We start from the raw sequence: 22,782 nt of genomic DNA, 5'->3' as shown, positions 1-22,782 counted from the left end.
GTGTGTGTGTGTGTGTGTGTGTGTGTGTGTGTGTGTGTGTGTGTGTGTGTGTGTGTGTGTGTGTGTGTGTGTGTGTGTGTGTGTTGTCAGTATGCGTATGCAGTGTATGTGAATGTTTGGGGGTTTTGTGTCAGAGTATCAGTGTGTATATACAGTACAGTAAGCTCCAGTATTGGGACAGTGACTTTTGGAGTTCACTGTAGTGTGTATACTGTGTATAGTCTTGTGAGTGGGCATAGAGTCAGTGCACGATAGGGTCAATGCAGATATTCCCGGGTAAACATTAATTAACTATTTAGCAGTCTTATGGCTATTGAACAGTCTTATGGCTTCGGGGTAGAATATATGTCGGAGTCTGTTGGTCCGAGAGCCGATGCTACCGTTTGCTGGACGGTAGCAGAGCGAACAGTCTATGGCTTGGGTGGCTGGAGGCTTTGGCAATTTTTCGGGCCTTCCTCTGACACCGCCTGATATAGACATACTGGATGGCAGGGAACTCAGACCCAGTGATGTACTGGGCTATCCGCACCACCCTCTGTAGCGCTTTGCGGTCGAGGGTGGTGCATTTGCCATGCCAAGTGGTAATGCAGCCAGTCAAGATGCTCTCGATGGTGCAACTGTAGAACTTTTTGATGATTCGAGGGCCCATGACAAATCTTTTTAGCCTCCTGGGGGGAAGAGGCGCTGTCGTACCCTCTTCACAACTGTGCGGGTCTGTGTGGACCATGTTAAGTTCTTAGTTATTAGTTATGTGGACATCGATGTGGATGGGGGCATGCTCTCCCCTCTTTCTCCTGTAGTCCACAATCAAGTCCTTGGGAGGGACTACCTGAACTTTTGAAACAGTTTCTGTTGCGTGCCCTAATAAACACGACCCAGGCATGTAGATGCATGTTCTTGAATGGTATCGTAGGTTCTTTATGGATTATAGGGACAGCACAGCTTCAAAGTGAACCTATGATGACGGTAGTTAACAACAGTATGGTTGACATTCCAAGCAGGACAACGCCTCAGTGCGCAATGTGTAAAAAATTGCCATTTTCCCATTGGATAGGGATATTCACATTGGCGTTATGACAAGCCTTGCGGGGGCAGAAAGTCTATTGTTTTGAATTGAGTTAGGGTCCGTTGCTTTGTGGTGCATTGATATGGCATGCTTGAAGCCGGACGGAGTGTTGCTTGAACTGTTCAAAATAAGCATGTCTATTTTAAGACTGCCTTCTCTGCCACAGTGTCTGAAGTGATGATATGTAGCCAATCAGGGTTTGGATAAGAGCCATTTGATTAAATACAATATGAGATATTCTGATATGCAGTTACAAAAGTCAATGGCTGCAAACTCTGCTTTGAAGATAACACTTATCCAAATGCAGCTTAGGATGACTGGTGCTTTGCCTATTTCATAGTTTCCTGTGCTAAGACTTTATCAAAGATGTAGGCCAAACCTTTCTTTGATGAAAGTCTTTGTTGGTCTGCTGTGTTAAAGCCTAGGCATTAGGTCGGCAAGCTAACACAAGTCTTCAGATTTCAGGCAAAGCTACTTGAGTGTGGTTCACTGACTGAACGCCCTCCGTTACACATGCTCTCTGTTGTGTTGACAGCAAGGTATGAAGAGAATGGAGGGACGGAAGGAGGGATGACGCTGGTTTCCCTGGAGAGGAAAAGGGGGTGTCAGGTGAGGATTCACAGTGGCTGGGGGGGAGGGGGGTGGGGGGGTAATGGGGGTCATGCCACGGTACACAATCCCTAATGCTCAGGGCAGCAGCTGGGCATCCAGATGGGGCAGACACCACAGAGAGCATTCTGGATTAAAGGGGGAGGCACATCCACCTCCCTAACCCCCACCCTATGCACTACTCACTCGCTGGGAGCAGAGGGCTTTGTTGACTGCACCTGATGCCCGTGCCCACCGCTGCCCCTGCCCCTCCCTTTTATCTTTGTCTCTTTCATGTTTTTCACTCTGCCGTTATTATCGCTTTATATCGAGCTCCCACGCTCGCTAGCACTTTCTCTGGAAGTTTCTCGCGCTTTGTTTTCCTATTTTTTATTGGGTCTTTCTTTTCTCTCTTCATTCCATTGCTATACAGTAATCGCCATCCCGCTTTCATTGACACATTCCTGTGCAGCCCACCTGCTGGAGGAATAATGAGCCAGTGTTTGTTCTAACACACACACACACACATAGATATGTGCACGCACGCACGCACTCACATGAAAGGACACACACACACGTACTCACACACGCAAGTGTACGTACACGCAGTCGCACTTGAGCACAGACACAGACACACACTCCTTTCCCAGTCACTCTGGGTGGAAACCCCAGCTCTTACCTCAGGCCTGGGATAGCCATTAAGCCATTTATTAGGTACAGAGCAGCAGCTCTATGCCCGACCTTTCAACTTTGCCCCATACACGCACGCGCACACACATCGCATCGACCCACCTCATTCCCTTCCATCTCTCCCTGCCCCTGCCCTGTTCCCAGCTCAACAGAGGCTCATTGTCATGTCTGCATTTCAGAGCAAGACCCGTCCTGTCCCAGGGTGCCTCCCACCCCCTTTCTATACAGTAAAGCCCCATTCCATTTCTCCCTCTCGGCGAAAACAACACACAACAATAATCGCTCCCATTTGGGGTCAACGCAATTGCTCCCTGTCACTCATTATGGTTCCCCCTCCACCAACACTTCCACTCCACCGGACATACACTATCCCGACCAAAAGTATGTGAACACCTGCTCGTCGAACAACTCATTCCAAAATCATGGGGATTAATATGGAGTTGGTCCCCTTTGCTGCTATAACTGACTCTTCTGGGAACGCTTTAGACTAAATATTGGAACATTGCTGCGGGGACTTACTACCATTCAGCCACAAGAGCATTAGTGACGTCGGGCACTGATGTTGGGCGATTCGGCCTGGCTCGCAGTCGGTATTCCAATTCATCCCAAAGGTGTTCGAAGGGGTTGAGGTCAGGGCTATGTGCAGGCCAGTCAAGTTCTTCCACATCGAGCTCAACAAAACATTTCTGTATGAACCTCGCTTTCTGCACAGGTAATTGTCATGCTGAAACAGGAAAGGGCCTTCCCCAAACTGTTGCCACAAAGTTGGAAGCACAGAATCATCTAGAATGTCATTGTATGCTGTAGCGTTAAGATTTCCCTTCACTGGTACAAAGGGGCCTAGGCCGAACAATGAAAACAGCCCCAGACCATTATTCCTCATCCACCAAACTTTAGTTTCCACTGTGCATTTGGGCAGGTAGCGTTCTCCTGGCATCCGCCAAACACGGATTTTTCCGTCGGTCTGCCAGATGGTGAAGGTGGCATTCTATGATGGTGCCACGTTGAAAGTCACTGAGCGCTTCAGTAAGGCCATCCTATTGTCAATGTTCGTCTATGGAGATTGCATGGCTGTGTGCTCGATTTCATACAACTGTCAGCAACAGGTATGGTTGAAATAGCCGAATCCACAAATTTGAAGGCACACGTTTGTATATACATATACTTTTGTATATACAGTAATTTCGGAAAGTATTCAGACCCCTTGACTTTTTCCACATTCTGTTACGTTACAGCCTTTTTCTAAAATTGATTTTTTAAATTCTCATTCTCAGCAATATACATACAATACTCCATAGTGAAAAAGCAAAAGCTGGTTTTTAGAAATGTTTGCTAATTTACTAAAAATCTAAAACTGAAATATCACATTTATATAAGTATTCAGACCCTTTACTCAGTACTTTGTTGAAGCACCTTTGACAGCTGTTACATCCTCGAGTCTTCTTGGGTATGATGCTACAAGCTTGGCACACCCGTGTTTAGGGAGTTTCTCCCATTCTTCTCTGTAGATCCTCTCAAGCTCTGTCAGGTTGGATGGGGAGCGTCGTTGAACAGCTATTTTCAGGTCTCTCCAGAGATGTTTGATCGGGTTCAAGTCCGGACTCTGGCTGGGCCACTGAAGGACATTCAGAGAATTGTCCCGAAGCCACTCCTGCGTTGTCTTGGCTGTGTTTAGGGTCTGTCACGTCCTGACCAGTATAAGGGTTATTTGTTATTGTAGTTTGGTCAGGACGTGGCAGAGGGTATTTGTTTTATGTGGTTCGGGGTGGTGGTTTATTTAGTAGGGCCTTTTATTTATTATTTCCGGGTTTTGGTTTATGTTCTATGTTTTGTACTTCTATGTTCTTTCTGGGTTGGCATATTTCTATGTGTAGGTTAATGGGGGGTTGGACTCTCAATTGGAGGCAGGTGCTTTCTCGTTACCTCTGATTGAGAGTCCTATGTATGGGTAATTGTTTGGTTTAGTGTTTGTGGGAGATTGTTTCTTGTTTTGCGTGTGTGAGCCTTACAAGACTGTTTTGTTGATCGTTCGTTCTTCGTTTGTTATTTTGGTGTTTTCTTGGTTCAAATAAATATCAAGATGAGCATCCACATTCCTGCTGCGTTTTGGTCCTCTATCCCCGACGACAACCGTGACAGGGTCATTGTCCTGTTGGAAGGTGAACCTTCGCCCCAGTCTGAGGTCCTGAGTGGTCTGGAGCAGGTTTTCATCAACGATCTCTCTCTACTTTGCTCCATCCATCTTTCCCTCTATCCTGACTAGTCTCCCAGTCCCTGCCTCTGAAAAACATTCCCACAGCATAATGCTGCCACCACCATGCTTCACCGTAGGGATGGTGCCAAGTTTCCTCTAGAGTCTTTAGGTGCCTTTTAGCAAACTCCAAGCAGGCTGTTATGTGCCTTTTACTGAGGAGTGGCTTCCATCTGGCCACTCTACCATAAAGGCCTGATTGATGGAATGCTGCAGAGATGGTTGTCCTTCTGGAAGATTCTCCCATCTCCACAGAGGAACTCTGGAGCTCTGTCAGAGTGACCATCACGTTCTTGGTCACCTCCCTGACCAAGGCCCTTCTCCCCCGATTGCTCAGTTTGGCCGGGCGGCCAGCTCTAGGAAGAGTCTTGGTGGTTCCAAATTTCTTCAATTTAAGAATGATGGAGGCCACTGTGTTCTTGGCGACCTTTAATGCCACAGATCTGTGCCTCGACACAATCCTGTCTCAGAGCTCTATGGACAATGGTTTTGCTCTAAAAACGTGTTTTTGCTTTGTCATTATGGGGTATTGTGTGTAGATTGATGAGGAAAACATTTTAGAATAAGGCTGTAACATAACAATACGTGAAAAATGTCAAGGAGTCTGAATACTTTCCGAATGCACTGTATAGTGTACATACCAACAGTTTGATAGGGGGAGATGGTGGTGAGATGAGCCAGCGTTAGATAGTGGGAGAAGGTGGTGAGCAGCTTGAAATATGTTAGCCTAGGACTGGGTGGTAATGGTAGTATGATCCATATGTTTCTGCTGAAGACAGCTTGTCTTGTTGTTGTTGACTTGTCAAACGATGCAAAGATGCTGATGTTGAGGGTAGAAACAGTCATGTATTTACCCACTGCAAATTGGTGAACTTTTGAGTGTTAACTTGAGCTTGTCCAAATGACACAAAACCAAATGTACCTTAATCCCAAACAAATACCCCTCCCTTCCAGCCTGACTAGCTTCACGGAGAAAGCAAGGGCATTTCCCATGGTCTGACAAGTACCTGGCTTATCTACTTTACCACAGGAACCTGTATTGGCAGGCATACCAATCTGTCACTCACTGTAACACAAAGGTAAACATTACAACTGGAGTGCAAATGGCCATTCAGGATCGTGTTTATTAGGGCACACTGTAGCAAAAAGGTTTAAAACATTGTAGAACAGAAAACTAATATGAGTGCTTCTTATTTATTGGTATTATTATTTGGGGGGTATTTTACCCCCTTTTTATCTTGTCTCATCGCTGCAACTCCCCAACGGGCTTGCGAGGCAAAAGTCAAGTCATGTGTCCTCCGAAACATGACCCGCCAAACCACGCTTCTTAACCCGGATGCCAGCTGCACCAATGTGTCAGAGGAAACACTGTTCAACTGAAGACCTAGGTCAGCCTGCAGGCGCCCGGCCCCCCACAAGGAGTCGCTAGATAGCGATGAGCAAAGTAAAGCCCCCCCGGCCAAACCCTTCCTTAACCCGGACGACACTGGGCAAATTGTGCGCCACCGTACACGACTCCCGATTGGTTGTGATATAGCCCGGGAATGAACCCGGGTCTGTAGTGACGCCTCTAGCACTGCGACGCAGTGCCTTAGACCGCTGCGCCACTCCGTAGGCCCCATATGAGTGTTTCTTATTGGACAAGTTCATATAGTATTAGCCCGTTTCATTCAGTTTGGTACCGTGTTGTGCCAAGTGAACACAACCCAGATCATTATCAAACCTGACGTCGGCTTAAGGTTCCGTTGCTATGGGAAACACTAGTGAATCTTCTGAAAAGGGTGCATAGAGGCTTCTAACATAGGTCATTGCAATCAATCAATCAACCAATCAATCAATAGAACTAGGCCTAACTACATTAGCACTCACTGGCACAGTCACATATCATGAGACACGATCCAAGTCTGTTTGGTTTGTTCATTAGCCGTACATTATAGAATAATAGTGAAGACATCAAAACTACAAAATAACACATATGGAATCACATAGTAACCAAAAAAGTGTTAAACAAATCAAAATACATTTTATGTTAGATTCTTCAAAGTAGCCACACTTTGATGACAGCTTTGCACACTCTTGGCATTCTCTCAACCAGCTTCACATGGAATGCTTTTCCAACAGTCTTGATGGAGTTCCCACATACGCTGAGTACTTGTTAGTTGCTTTTCCTTCACTCTGCGGTCCAACTTATCTCAAACCATCTCAATCGGGTTGAGGCCAGGTGATTGTGGAGGCCAGGTCATCTGATGCAGCACTCCATCACACTCCTTCTTGGTCAAATAGCCCTTACACAGTCTGGAGGTGTGTCGGGTCATTGTCCTGTTGAAAAACAAATGATAGTCCCACTAAGCGCAAACCAGATGGGATGGTGTATTGCAAGAGAATGCTGTGGTAGCCATGCTGGTTAAGTGTGCCATGAATTCTTAATAAATCACGACAGTGTCACCAGCAAAGCACTCCCACACCATCACACTTCCTCTTCCATGCTTCATGGTGGGAACCACATGCAGAGATCATCCGTTTACCTACTCTGCGTCTCACAATGACACGGCATTTGGAACCAAAAATCTCAAATTTGGACTCATCAGACCAAACGACAGATTTCCACCGGTCTAATGTCCATTGCTCGTGTTTCTTGGCCCAAGCAAGTCTCTTCTTATTATTTGTGTCTTTTTAGTAGCGGTTTCTTTGCAGCAATTTGACCATGAAGGACTGATTCACGCAGTCTCCTCTGAACAGCTGATGTTGAAATGTGTCTGTTACTTGAACTCTATGAAACATTTATTTGGGCTGCAATTTCTGAGGCTGGTAACTCTAATAAACGTATTCTCTGCAGCAGAGGTAACTCTGGGTCTTCCTTTCCTGTGGCGGTCCTCATGAGAGCCAGTTTCATCATAGCTCTTGATGGTTTTTGCGACAGCACTTGAAGAAACTTTTCCTGGATTGACTGACCTTCACGTCTTAAAGTAATGATAGACTGTTGTTTCTCTTTGCTTATTGGAGCTGTTCTTGCCATAATATGGACTTGGTCTCTTACCAAATAGGGCTATCTTCTGTATACCAACCCTACCTTGTCACAACACAACTGATTGACTCAACACATTAAGAAGGAAAGAAATTTGACAAATTAACTTTTAACAAGGCACAGCTGTTAACTGAAATGCATTCCAGGTGACTACCTCATGAAGCTGGTTGAGAGAATGCCAAGAGTGTGCAAAGCTGTCATCAAGGCAAAGGGGTGGCTACTTTGAAGAATCTCAAATATAAAATACAGTTGAGGTCGGAAGTTTACATACACCTTAGCAAAATATATTTAAACTCTGTTTTTCACAACTCCTGACATTTAATCCCAGTAAAAATGTCCTGTCTTAGGTCACTTAGGATCACCACTTTATTTTAAGAATAGTAGAGAGAATGATTGATTTCAGCTTTTATTTCTTTCATCACATTCCCAGTGGGTCAGAGGTTTCCATACACTCAACTAGTATTTGGTAGCATTGCCTTTAAATTCTTTAACTTGGGTCAAACTTTTCAGGTAGCCTTCCACAAGCTTCCCACAATAAGTTGGGTGAATTTTGGCCCATTCCTCCTGACAGAGCTGATGTAACTGAGTCAGGTTTGTAGCCCTCCTTGCTCGCACATGCTTTTTCAGTTCTGCCCAGGGGCGGAAATCCCGGGGGGGACGGGGGGGACACGACCCCCCCATCCTGGGAAAAATATGATTTGTCCCCCCCAATATATCACTGAAACATAACTATGTAATTTAAATAATATTAATAATACGCAATGAAAGCAATTGTGCTGATTATAGACACTTAATAGCGCGTTTTTAAGTTTCAAAAGATTGCGACCCCCCCGCCCTTTGCCTCACAATGGTTTGATCCACTGCCAGTTCCTTAGTTTGCTACGTAACTGCCGTGAGGTTCATCCAGTCAATCGCGCACACACACACTAGCTGTATATGCAGAGCTAGCGCGCAAATATTAACTATTAAGCTAGCTAGTACCTATTCCATTTATGTGGCGTCGTCAAAGATGGAATCAGCATGCAGATGATGTAAGTTAGTGCTTCAAAGTCCCTGTGATAAGGTTAGCGATAAACTGAAGTCCAAACTGAACAGAACTACACTCTCATCTACCATTGTCTTAAATATATTTAATGGTCTCGTTGCAAAAGCTAAATTGTCGCAAGGGAACTTTTATTTATTTATTTTATTTCACCTTTATTTAACCCGGGTAGCAAAGATTATAGCAAACACCACTGAAACTGAATTGGTGCTCGCTAGCTTTGCAAATTCAGCTATTGTTGGAAGCCAGCCAATATGAAACAAACTATTAAAATTACAAAAGGTTGCAGCATATGTTGTGTAAATGGTGAACTCATACAGCTGTCAACTCTTGTCATTTTAATCCGTTTCACATTTGCTAGCTACCTTTTAGATCGAAGCCCATATAGAATGATTGAAGATGATAGAAGCCCATCTTCTACTGTAAATAACCTACACAATGTGTGTGTAGCCAGCCAGGTAGAAAAATGGCAGAAAAATAAAAGACGGACATCAGAGTATTTTTCAATACACCAAAACGCATAGTAAGAACCCTAGTAGCCTAATCTCAAAGACTAGTTGATAAAATGTTCATAAGAAAGAAAAGAAATTCTAATGGAAATGTTTTACAATGATGTCATTTGGCAGAGCAGGCAACAGATGGCACACAGACAGCAGAGTTGGGGACAGATATGCAGGGACAGACTGGCAGAGACAGGGATTCTCAGGTAAGTTTGTTGAGTCTTTGTTTGGCAACATTATGAAAGGTTCTCATTTTTTTTGACTTGTAAAATAGGAACATAATTGGAAAATGCCATGGATACCCCCACTCTCAACTTAAACTGGTGACTGAACTAAGATTTGTTAAAGGCAATGGTATTGCTGTTGTGATTAGTTGTGTAGTTTTGGGTACCGGTAGTTAGGAGTACGGCAAACACCTTATTTCTTTGGTTCCTCAATATACATTTACCATATTACAATGTAGGCTATGTGTTACAGCACTACTTTTGGTGTCCCCCTCAGGAATTGCTCTTGAGAAAATGTAATGTAATTGTCCCCTCCAAAGTGGATATCAGATTTTCGCCCCTGGTTCTGCCCACAAATTTTCTATGGGATTGAGGTCAGGGCTTTGTGATGGCCACTCCAATACCTTGGCTTTGTTGTCCTTAAGCCATTTTGCCACAACTTTGGAAGTATGCTTGGGGTCATTGTCCATTTGGAAGACCCATTTGCGACCAAGCTTTAACTTCCTGACTGATGTCTTGAGATTTTGCTTTAATATATCCACATAATTTTCCTACCTCATGATGCCATCTATTTTGTGAAGTGCACCTGTCCCTCCTGTAGCAAAGCACCCCCACAACATGATGCTGCCACCCCCGTGCTTCACGGTTGGGGTGGTGTTCTTCAGCTTGCAAGCTTCCCCCCTTTTCCTCCAAACATAACGATGGTCATTATGTCCAAACAGTTCTATTTTTGTTTCATCAGACCACAGGACATTTCTCCAAAAAGTACGATCCTTGTCCCCATGTGCAGTTGCAAACCGTAGTCTGGCTATTTTATGGAGGTTTTGGAGCAGTGGCTTCTTCCTTGCTGAGGAGCCTTTCAGGTTATATCGATATAGGACTCGTTTTACTGTGGATTTAGATACGTTTGTACCTGCTTCCTCCAGCATCTTCACAAAGGTCCTTTGCTGTTGTTCTGGGATTGATTTGCACTTTTCGCACCAAAGTACGTTAATCTCTAGGAGACAGAACACGTCTCCTTCCTGAGCGGTATAATGGCTGCGTGGTCCCATGGTGTTTATACTTGCGTACTATTGTTTGTACAGATGAACGTGGTACCTTCAGGCGTTTGGAAACTGCTCTCAAGGATGAACCAGACTTGTGGAGGTCTCCAATTTATTTTCTGAGGTCTTGGCTGATTTATTTTGATTTTCCCATGATGTCAAGCAAAGAGGCACTGAGTTTGAAGGTAGGCCTTGAAATACATCCAATTGACTCAAATGATGTCAATTAGCCTATCAGAAGCTTCTAAAGCCATGACATCATTTTCTGGAATTTTCCAAGCTGTTTAAAGGCACAGTTAACTTAGTGTATGTAAACTTCTGACCCACTGGAATTGTGATACAGTGAATTATAACTGAAATAATCTATCTGTAAACAATTGTTGGAAAAATTACTTATGTCATGCACAAAGTAGGTGACCTAACCGACTTGCACAGTTAACTTAGTGTATGTAAACTTCTGACCCACTGGAATTGTGATACAGTGAATTATAACTGAAATAATCTATCTGTAAACAATTGTTGGAAAAATTACTTATGTCATGCACAAAGTAGGTGACCTAACCGACTTGCCAAAACTATAGTTTGTTAACAAGAAATGTGTATAGTGGTTGAAAAACGAGTTTTAATGACTCCTACCTAAGTGTATGTAAACTTCCGACTCCAACTGTATATTTTGATTTGTTTAACACTTTTTTGGTTACTACATGATTCCATATGTGTTATTTCATCGTTTTGATGTCTTCACTATTATTCTACAATGTGGAAAATAGTAAAAATAAAGAAAAACCCTTGAATGAGTAGGTGTGTCCAAACTTTTGACTGGTACTGTATATAGCTTGTCCATATGATGCAGCACATTTTGCATTTGTTAGGCGCATTTCTACTTAAGTTTGAGCCTAAACAATTGGACTAGGTATCTGCCTGAAAGGTTGTATAGCCTAAAGTAGAGTCTAAATGCCTTGGAGAAATGCTACTGTTTACCCATGTGACTACATCAGGCCAAAGCAACCACGGCGGCACAAACTAATTGCCCTTTTACTTTAGAGCTTTCAGCAAATGCTTGAAGGCTTGATACTGGACATATAAGGCAAGAGGAGTCTGCTTGACTGAGCACACATAATCCGATGGGGTAATTTGGAAGAAAGTTAGATAACGGAAGACATTTGGAAGTATAAGAAGTTGAATCAATGAACTTCCGGAAACAAAATTGTCACATGTGGTGCTTGAAATTTGGAACGGTAAACACAACACATGTAGCCTAAATTGAAGGTCAAGCAAGCTATAAGTCAATGTGAACTACAAGTAAAACTATAAGTTGTTTAATTTTACTTCATTTACTGTTATCTGAATAACCTCCTTTGCAGTGCAACTGGTTAAATGTGGCCATCAGTTTGCCTGACAACATGTATGGCAACTTGAAGACCATGAGTCATTTGGCAGTCTATATGTCTCTCCAGCAGTTAAAGCATGGGATAGCCCAGATTCCTGAAACAATGTAGCCCAAATGAACAACATATTTTCCCAACCCTCTATATTGTAACAGTGAAGAAAGTGTAACGCAACAATGTGCCTTCTGTCTACGGGCTGCACCTGTGGGCTGACATATGGAAATTGATGCATTCGAACCCAATTTCATATTGTCTCACTCCCACATCCACCCACCCTTACTTATATTCTGATGGGGGTGCATATAAGGCTCAAACAGTCAAACAATGTAAATGTCCAGTAGTGCATTCATTGACCATGGTGGAAAATCAGGTTGAAGTTTTCTTACAGTAGGTTATAACAGAATAATAAAGCAAGTATTGTAGTGTAAAGCTCTTGGCGACGCCATTACAGTAATGAAAAAGCTTTTAGGTAGTAGCATGAAATCAAGTTGACAACACCACTTGAATTATTTACAAATGCATTCACCGTTTTGTCATATAACTTAGAGTGCATGCCTAAAATAATGTGGCCCCTGTTTTTTTTTATTCGAACAAGCGAACGTTGCACATATTTTCTTTACTAATAGATGTGTACATTATGTTCATATCAAATAGTCGCACAACCTCATATGTGATAATAGTTGTACAAGTCCAGTGTATAGACTATTGTGTGGTGCAGAAGATTGCAAAACAACATTACAGCTCAAGCTAAAGGCAAGCAGCCTTTGCATTACGTTTTTAGACTGATAGAAAGTGTAGCCTATACAACAAAACTGTGTAGTGTACTGAGTGTAGCCTACATTACATTAGTACACAATGAGTCCCCCCCCCCCCCCCCCCGCGGAGAAGCTTACAATAAGAGCACGAACGTTCGCTCCCTGGAAAATATTTAGCCTACCAGATATTTAGGTCCCGTGTGGCTCAGTTGGTAGAGCATGGCGATTCCCACAGCAGACCAGTCCGAAAAAGTAGGAAAAATGTATGCTACTGTAAATCGCCCTGGATAAGAGCGACTGCTAAATGACAACAACAAAACGTACCAAGAGAAAGACGAACTACTTTTTTTCTATTAAATAACAGTTACAGTAAGTCAATTTCAATTGAAAGAAGCAATTTCTCAACGACAAGTGCACTTACTTCGTTTTCAGAGCGAGGTGGAATTCCAACAAGGCAAAAGGTAACTCCATTCATTGGGCAGCTCGGAGCGTTTCTCCCTCAAAAGTTGTCACGGTGTTGTTGTAAACAAAAAATAAATACTTGTAAACTATTTTACCGTCGACATTATGCCAACTCTATCATACAGGTAGGCTTTACTCTCCCTCCCCCTTAGTGTGGATAGGTAGAAATGTCCCCTCCCTCAGTTTTGATTCTTTCGATGTCAATCTCCCATGTCGGTGTTACCGCGTTCCGACAGACGCGCGAGCGATGCGTAAACTCGTACGCAACAAAGGTCCCGCCCCGCGCTCGTGGTTATGGGCGTGACGGAATCAGCAACCAATGCGTTTTATGACGAATGGATGTACGGCTAAAGGAACGCGTTGGCGCGCTGGAGGTAGCGATCTTTAAATCAAGGGAGTGGCAATAGTTGTCATGGTGCGGCAGCTGCAGTGATTTCTCATTCTCCGAATATTGGATTAGAAAAAGTGGATTTTCGATTCGTGTGGCTATTAGCGAGGATTGTATGAGATTATTCCTCGGGCACCCGAGGGGCGCAGCGGTTGAAGGCACTGCATCTCTTGTGCTAGAGGCGTCATTACAGACACCGCGTTTTGATTCCAGGCTGTGTCACAACTGTCCGTGATTGGGAGTCCCATAGGGCGGCGCATAATTGGCCCAACGTCGTCCGGGTTTGGCCGGTGTTGGCCATCACTGTAAATACGAATTTGTTCTTAACTGACTTGCCTAGTTAAAGGTTACTTTTAAAAAAATGCAATTAGCGCAAAAAGTACAAAGAGCAAATAGTTAAATTTGTAACATTGCTCATGTTCTCATCTCTCCCCATACCATGCACCTATAACAGAAACCCTAACAAAAACAGTTCAAGAAATGGAAATAACAATACGAGCAATTTATGATGGAAAAGAACGATAGTTAGTGCGCTTGTCAGTGGCAGGAATTTTATTTGTGGTGCTGGTGTGTGTGTGTTTTTTTGCACGAGTCAGAAATATCTTGTTATTGTCATAGAAATGTCTGTGTCGCTGTTTGGTATCTATAATGTGTTGCATTGTCTGTGTTAATGTTTTATGTTCTGTCTGTCTAAACTGTAATTTGCATCTTGTTTGTCTGTCTGTCATATAGACCTACTTAATCCAGGCTGAATCACATCCAGCGGTGATTGGGAGTCCCTTAGTGCCGTGCACAATTGGCACAGCGTTGTCCGGGGTAGGCCGTCATTGTAAATAAGATATTGTTTTTAACTGACTTGCCAAGTTAAAATAAAGGTTAAATAAAAAAAATAAACCAATTCGATACTGTTATGTTTGGATATACTGTATGTTTTCTATAGCTCTCTCTGTGAGTCTATAGAGCGCTGTGCTAGGTATCTGTGGGAGAATCATCACACCCGAAGCAAGAGTGTGTGTGCTTCACGTGGTCGCTGGAGCGAGACACACTCCAATGCTGATGTTAGCCGACATTCCCCTCAGGCCAGAGAATGGAGCATGCGTGGAGACAGTCGTCATCCCCCCTCACACACACTGTGAGTCATTATGTAATAGCGTTGCATGAAAACATAAAGGAGACAGAGGAAACGCATACACATATATGTCCCTTGAGTGACCACTAAAGCCTATTATCCACTTGTTTTTGACCTAAGCCAAGCTATATTGAAATTGCTTGTGAGTATCCTGATGAAAATGCAGTCCAGTCTTTTGGGGGATTTTTGGATCTGCTCCTCATCTTATCTCATCCTATGAATACTATGTTTGGATTTAACATCAGACTGCCGTTCTATCAACTGATTATCAAATCAAATCAAATGTATTTATGTTGCCCTTCTTACATCAGCTGATATCTCAAAGTGCTGTACAGAAACCCAGCCTAAAACCCCAAACAGCAAGTAAAGCAGGTGTAGAAGCACGGTGGCTAGGAAAAACTCCTTAGAAAGGCCAAAACCTAGGAAGAAACCTAGAGAGGAACCCGGCTATGAGGGGTGGCCAGTCCTCTTCTGGCTGTGCCGGGTGGAGATTATAACAGAACATGGCCAAGATGTTCAAATGTTCATAAATGACCAGCATTGTCAAATAATAATAATCACAGTAGTTGTCGATGGTGCAACAGGTCAGCACCTCAGGAGTAAATGTCAGTTGGCTTTTCATAGCTGATCATTGAGAGTATCTCTACTGCTCCTGCTGTCTCTAGAGAGTTGAAAACAGCAGGTCTGGGACAGGTAGCACATCCGGTGAACAGGTCAGGGGCTTGTCCCAAATGGCATCTTATCCACTATATGGGCCGGGGTCAAAATTAGTGCACTATGTAGGGCAGGGGTACTCAACTCTTACCCTACGAGGTCCAGAGCCTGCTAGTTTTTTGTTCTACATGATAATTAATTGCACCCACCTGGCGTCGTAGGTCAAAATTAGTACCTGATTAGAGGGCAACAATGAAAAAACACAGTGGAACTGGCTTCGAGGTCCAGAGTTGAGTTTGAAGGATATATGGAATAGCGTGCCATTTGAGACGCAACCTACATCACAATGTGAATGGAACAGTCATATTTCATGTTTAGTAGACAGTAGAATCGCTTAACGCGGTTACATAACTGTTGCCCTACCTTCCTAGGCTACGTGTAGTATGTCATGGATGGAGAGGAGATGGGGGTTATTGTGCTCCAGCCTGTCTGGAAGCTCTTATCATAGGAAGGCAGGCTGTCTCCCCACATAGAACACTGAGAAAGGATTGAATTAATATCGTGCTTTTCTACCAAGGAACTCAAAGCACTTTACATAGAAAGGGGAAAACTCACCTCCTCCACCAATGTGCAGCTTCCACCTGGGTGATGCACAGCAACCATGTTGTGCCAGAACACTCACCACACATCAGCTGATATATGCCAGTTAGGAATGATGGAATGGGGCCAGGTTGGGAATTTAGGCATGACACCAGGGTTAACGCCTCTACTCTTACAATAAGTGCCATGGGATTGTTAATGACCACAGAGAGTCAGGACACCCGTTTAAAGTCCCATCTGAAAGACGGCATCCTACACAAGGCAATGTACCCTTCACTGCCCTGGGATTTCCTTAGATCGGAGGGAAGAGTACCCCCTACTGGCCCTCCAACACCACTTCCAACAGCATCTGGTCTCCCATCCAGGACCGACCCTACTTAACTTCAGATGCAAGCCAGCAGTAGTATGCAGGGTGGTATGCTGCTGGCTTACCTCTGAAGCTAAGCAGGGTCGGCTGCTTTAGTGCTGAGGATTTAGAACATAGGCTACCACAGTGCACAACTTTTCCCTGAAGCATTCAAAAGTGAGTGTAGACCATATTATTGTTTCCACCCCCCCACCCCAAACGAATCCCAAACCCTTCTCTGTCTCTCTGAATGGGTCATCTTTTTTTCAGTTAAAATTTAGTCAAGAGGAAAAGAGGGCATTCCTTGGCCCCCATAGTCCCCCAGAGACCCCTGAATGATATGTCATCCTCCCATGAAAATATACAGATTTGGTTTGGACCGACAGATCACTTTCACTCACAGATAAGTCCACAGGGCCAGTGCATGTGTAAGAGCCAGTGTAGCAGACGTGTATCCAGTCCAGATAAAATAGACACAGACAGCACAAATCAACATGCCTGTATCATTTTCCCCTCTGATTCCTTTCTTGTCTTAAATTTATCCTCTTAATATGCAGCCGATATTGTTTCAAGATGCACTCCCTCATCGAGATATGCTCCCCATGTACAAAAATAGTGGTTTTATGCTAAATTTGCAAGATGGGTTCAGTCTTTTTATATGTAGTGCTATATTAAACCAACAGAGGGCAGGAGTATACAGACACACAACCACACACCACCAATTTCTCAATGACCAGTGGGAAAATAACTCTATCTACCTACCACAATGAGCACACAGATAGGTCAAGTATGATCTATCCAAGCAAGAAATAAGCACCTATTAGCTAAACAAACATCAAGCAATGTCTCTTAAAATGTTATAACTAGCATCTGCATTTTTATAATATAAAAGATCATTATTTTTTCTGTTACTTCATCTGAAAATATCATATGATTAACCAGGTTCCCATCCAACCATTTGATGCGGATTAATTACCTGACACAAGAGAGAAGTCACGACCGGGCTGATGGAAACAGGAAATGCAGGTACGATTTTATAAATGTCGACAGACAGTTTGTTTGTTAGACATGATGGGATATTTTTGTGCTGGTAAAATTAATTATATGAGAAATGGCAGTGCACAAATCTATATATAATAACCTTCATATCGAAGTAAATTTGTGAGTCACGCGATGATATGTTGCATGGTCCTCCCACTACGATTTGGGAAAGCCTGCAGTTAATTAGGCTATACATTAAATAAGCAGGGGCTCAACTTTGGTTTTAGAAATGAGGGGGACATTATTATTATTTATTTTTTGTCAGATAAACATTCCAAACAGCCTACCCGACCGCTCGGAGGCATCCGCATGCTCCTAAAGCACACCGTTCCATCTTTTATATCACATTCCAATGATAAAACTGTGTGGGGGGAGGTGAAAGTTGCGCCCCTGGAAATAAGTAATGATGAACTTCACAGGGTTGTGAAAGTGCACGGTTATGAGTTTAATGCTCCTTTCCAATAAATATTGAGGGTTTTATTCTGGTGAAATGATGATCAATGCTTGGCTGCCGTTTGACAAATAAAATAATCTCGCTCTTATCCATAATAATCTCATCATGTAGGTAGCCTAACCATATCGTATTTGCGAGCTGTTGGCTAGAGTGCACATACTAAGATCAGAGTGGGCACATTTGCTATGTAACGCAACACTTTTTGTGACAAAACCATCAGTAGAGTTGAAAATGGAATGTAAATCCATTTAATTTGTATTTTTTTATTTGGTACATGGGAATTTAACCTCAAAAGTTATTTTTATGTGCACTACGTCACCACGCACTGCCTTTTATCCTCAATAAATCAGTTTGACAGAAACATCTCTGGTGGGAAAATGAGCATATTGTTTCATGCAGATTTGAGAATATTCGCATTAAAAACTTTCGCCATTTGGATGGGAACCTGTGACTATTTTGGGGTTTTTGTTTTCTTTTTATATCACATTTGTGTTATTTTTATTGTACATAGCTCTGTTGCCAATTGTTGTGTGCTGCTTCAGAAACCTTTGTTTTGATTAAGTAAATAATCTAGACGAATTACTGGGTGGCTTCCATCAGTGCCTATAGATTAGGGTCACTAACTATTAACCCTCAAACAAAGGGGTACAAAGCATCAGGGGTGGAAGTAACGAATTACAAATACTCTCGTTACTTCAATTTAGTATTTTTTCTGATTACTTGTTGGGTGAATTCAGAATAAGTGGGACGCTTTTTGCATTTCCCCCTTCTGTAACCTCTTCTGACATCTATCCAGCATATTAGCCCAGCACATAATACATTTCTGAAATCCTCAAGATGTTTTATAATCACACCAAAAATAAACGAATGTTGAAATCATATTCACAAAGAGGCATGGCACACCCATTTGTGTACACTGAGCCAAAAACATATGTTCAGTTTGCATTTGGTAGACTGGGACAGCAGGTTAGATAAACTGGGACACCATTGTTCTAGTCCTAATTGTACCCCAATGACAGTTCAATTTTGTGTGATTAGAAAACATCGGAGGATTTCAGAAATGTATCATGTGTTGGGCTAACATGTTAGGTAGATGTCTGAAGAGATTACAGGAGACGGAAATGCAAACAGTTACAATTTTTTTCTGAATTCACCCAACTAACAGTACTAAGAACAAGAAAAAATGAACTTGCTATAGTACAACAAGAACAAGAGCCCTGCCTAATCTAAGAAAAGGGGCTCCCTTAGGTAAACAGGATCTCTGTCCTCCATTGGAAAAGCCGATATGACTATCTCACCATAGCGACTCCATGCTGTCCTACTTTAGCTAGTTATGGTTGGTAAAGCGGGACAACTAAAATAATTACTAAATTACAAAATTGAAACATAATATTGGCAACTTTCTTATGTATTTTGATGCACCAGTACATAGTATGCACATTTACATCACAATTTAGCACAGTGCATTACTTATGACAGTTTTATAACATTGACATCAAAACAGAAAAAAGCTATGTCACTGATCTTACTGTGTGCTTTGCAGGGTGAACTTCCTGTTTGAAGCTTTCTCTGCCAATGATGTCACACCAATGAAGTGATGTGATTTTAATAATGTGGTTTCTCTGCAAGGGCTTAGTAACGATAATTTAGATTTTGACTTGACAGACCAAGAAATAAAAATGTCAGAATTAAGCTGTCCGAGTTTATATCAGGTCCCACTCTTTCTGAATTCACTCTACTTTGTTGTTGTATTTTTTCAAGTCGGTAATTTTACTTTTACTTAAGTACTGTATGTTTTGAATGAGGTATTGTACTTCGCTACCTTTTTAAACCCATCCATAACAGTGTACCATTTTATAGGCTATCCATAATAGAAGTGATGAAAAAAATTATACTTGAGTAAAATTAAAGATACCTTAATAGAAAATGACTCAAGTAAAAGTGAAAGTCACCCAGTAAAATACTTCTTCAGTAAAAATCTAAAAGTATTAGGTTTTAAATATACTTAAAGATACACTATGCAGAAATCGCTCCACCATTTCCTGGTTGCTGAAATTCTAAAAGTTTGCCTAAATTCAGTTTATGTGACAAAACAAGCAAGTATAGTGTAGAGAATCATTGTACATCTAAACAGCTGTGAGATACAGTATATTTTCCGATAACCAAAAATACTGTATTTTCAGCTGTTGGAAGCTGCAGTACAAAACCGAAAGTAAAAGGAGCAAAAACGAAACTTAAGAACGGGAAGCATAGAAAAAGCCACATAGAATATCTACCTCTTCTTACACTTGCTTTCAATGAGAATGACAGATCTATAACACATATTTCTATGTGAATTTGGTCGGGTCTCCCAAAAAGTTACATATTGCAGACATCCCATTTTTAGATGGTTATTTCCATTGTTAGAGCGGCCACTAGGTTGGGCCACTAGATTATCTGGTCAATATAATGGATAATCTGTGATATTACTCAAATGTAAACTTGCTTACTTACTACATCTCGACCGCTACATCCGGAGGTATTGAAGCATGGTAGTATGAACAGAATTGTCTCATTGCGCCAACACTCCTGTATAAATGGTAATAGCAGAGTAATGTTTTTTATTTTTTTTTAAATGTATAGACATTTTCCTAATATTTGAGACTTGTTTTATTGAGTTTTTACCCAAAATTGCAATCTGTTACATTTTGAAATTGTCTCAGTAGCTGTCGGCTGCACTGAGCCACATAAAACTATGTAAAATGCAGATCATACAATCATTTTTTTATTTGTAACATTGTGTGGTGATTTCAGAGGTGGCACCACAGGTCCCAGAGTGATGTCCCAGAAATTGTTTTCCTGGGGCCCCTGAGTTTTTCCTGATCTAGTAGTAGGCTAACCTAACCAACTCCGGACCCTAGTTGTAGCTAGCATATGACAAAGTAATAAATCAGGTGTAAAAAAAAAAGATTTTATATAGGCTATGATGGAACCAGATTATTTTCATAATCAGGTTTTATGTTTTATTTTTTAAAACAGGGTTGCATCATGTAGGCCTTTGCATCTGTAATGAAAAAGATACTCATACAGTATGTCATCACTATTGTGGTGATTGAATAATTCTAGTCAATAATATTGTATTAAAAAGGTCTAGGTAGCACCTAGCCACACCTGAAGTATGGCTAGGCTGAGAACAACACATTCTGAGAACCTTATGTTTCTTAGGACAACCACGCTCTCACTTAGCTATATGCTTATGTAACCGATGTGAAATGGCAAGTTAGTTAGCGGTGGTGCGCGCTAATAGCGTTTCAATCGGTGACGTCACTCGCTCTGAGACCTGAAGTGGTTGTTCCCCTTGCGTTGCAAGGGCCGCGGTTTTTGTGGCGCGATGGGTAACGATGCTTCGTGGGTGTCAGTTGTTGATGTGTGCAAGGGTCCCTGGTTCGAGCCCAGGTTGGGGCGAAGAGAGGGACGGAACCTACACTGTTACACTTATTTTGCATAAAACCTTCCCAAACATTCTGGGAATGGTGCAGGATAGTTGCTTGGCTTTGGAACATTCTCAGCTCATTTAAGGAATAAAATAACGTTATTTTCTTGGCATTTCACTACTTTAACAGACCGTTTCCTAAAAGTTGAATAATGGTTACATTTATGTACGTTCTCCAACTGGTTTGACATTAGGAATGTTCTCAAAACGTTCAGAGAACATTGAGAAACAACTTTCTCCAGTGGGAATTTCAATACTTTAGCGTAACGTTTCCAACAGGTTTCAAAGAGACAGAGCAACAGAGGCAGCATTCATCTGATGAAGATGATTTCTCCTCATCACTGATGCCCAAAAGGTCACAAGGCACAGGGTGGCTGGATGGGTACCTTGCCTGTGTGTCAGACAAGATGGACTTGCTTCATTCCTTTCCATACATAAATAAGCAGCCCCTCAAACTGAACTCAGGCCTGCCTGCCTCTGCCGCCCGTGAGCGTCTTTTTTTAGCTTTGTTGGACTGTTCTTCACTGCAAAGCGAGCCAGTATAGGCTCAATTCACTTTGAAAATCAGCACCTGAAACTAAACAGCAAGTTCAGAGAGAAGTGAAAGCGTTAGAACAAAACTCGTTTGTTTTTGCGCAAAGGAACACTACATAACCTAATGTACTCTAATGCAACATATGTAGCCCTTTCTCTATTTCAGGGGGGTTTGCTCATACATTATTATTTCCAGGATGTTCTGTTGTTGCCTCCAGAGCTCATTTGACATCAAATCCTTTAGGTATGTTCAGTGTGTAATTCATCAGTACATTTTAATAGATTTTAATGTTGAATTTATTTTCAAATATTAGTAATATTGACAAATCCTTCCTTTTTTGTATACAGATGTGCCTTGATGCAACTCAAACAATAAATTCAATTATTTCATACTGTACATTAATTTCCTCTCTTCTTTTTTACATTTACTACATGGAAAAGAATGTGTAGCAACGTTCAGGTAATCTTAGTGAAATTAGCTATAAGGTCAATGTTTTTATTTTAAAAGTAATTAAATTACTTTTACTCTTCATTACTTTTATATGAGCAACTTTTTACTTTTAGTTGAGTCGTTTTTTAGAGTTTTACTGCTACTTGAGTAGAATTTCATTTAAAGTAACAGTCCCTCTACTTGAGTAGGATATTTCAGTACTTTTTCCACCCCTGCAAAGCACTCATTTTGACATCACACCTCCCTCCAAATATGTGTATCCAGGAAACACTGACAGAGAGGTATTATCATTATCCATAAAACCCTTCTGCCCTACAAAAAAGTAAGCCTACAGATTTAGTCTATACTCTGCTGTGCTAGAAAGTGATGAGGTAAAAATGAAGGGGGTAGAAGCCAGAGCCAGGGGGGGCTCCCCTGGGACAGGATGGGTGTGTGTGTGTCTGCGTGCCATAGACACTAATCTGGCCTTGTCCTGACGGGTTTCACCCCCGCCCCATGGGGTACCAACACCACCCACCCCCACACATCCCTCCTATCATCACATACCCTGTGATCCTTTGAACACCCCTTTCCCCGATCGGATCAGATTACCCAACCCTACATCCAATTTTACCCATAAGGCGGGTTACAAAATATCTGACCCTGGATCTGTGGTTAGGGGAGACTTCAACAAACCAGT

The 22,782-nt window shown here is 42.2% G+C and overlaps 1 protein-coding gene and 1 long non-coding RNA gene across 2 annotated transcripts in view; one reads left to right on the top strand and one right to left on the bottom strand.

Annotated features, from left to right (window-relative positions):
• The window catches only part of LOC106579110 (rho GTPase-activating protein 23), a 57,303-nt gene extending 44,099 nt beyond the window's left edge, over positions 1 to 13,204 (bottom strand). Inside the window, exon 1 of the mRNA XM_082965887.1 lies at positions 12,994 to 13,204. Within this exon, the coding sequence (XP_082822013.1) occupies positions 12,994 to 13,047 (54 nt within the window). The 5' untranslated portion in view covers positions 13,048 to 13,204. The remainder of the gene's footprint in view (positions 1 to 12,993) is intronic.
• Positions 13,205 to 13,326: 122 nt separating this feature from the next.
• On the top strand, positions 13,327 to 21,999 carry LOC106579112 (uncharacterized). The gene is made up of 3 exons (XR_014381673.1): positions 13,327 to 14,238; positions 14,383 to 14,554; positions 17,094 to 21,999. It is a non-coding gene; the product is annotated as an uncharacterized LOC106579112 (long non-coding RNA).
• Positions 22,000 to 22,782: the final 783 nt, after the last annotated feature.

The sequence above is a fragment of the Salmo salar genome, chromosome 19, assembly GCF_965601325.2.
Source record: "Salmo salar chromosome 19, fSalSal1, whole genome shotgun sequence".
In the NCBI taxonomy this organism is placed as follows: Eukaryota; Metazoa; Chordata; class Actinopteri; order Salmoniformes; family Salmonidae; genus Salmo; species Salmo salar.
Note: the sequence above shows the minus strand (reverse complement) of the source record. Positions and strands in the feature narration are given on the sequence as shown.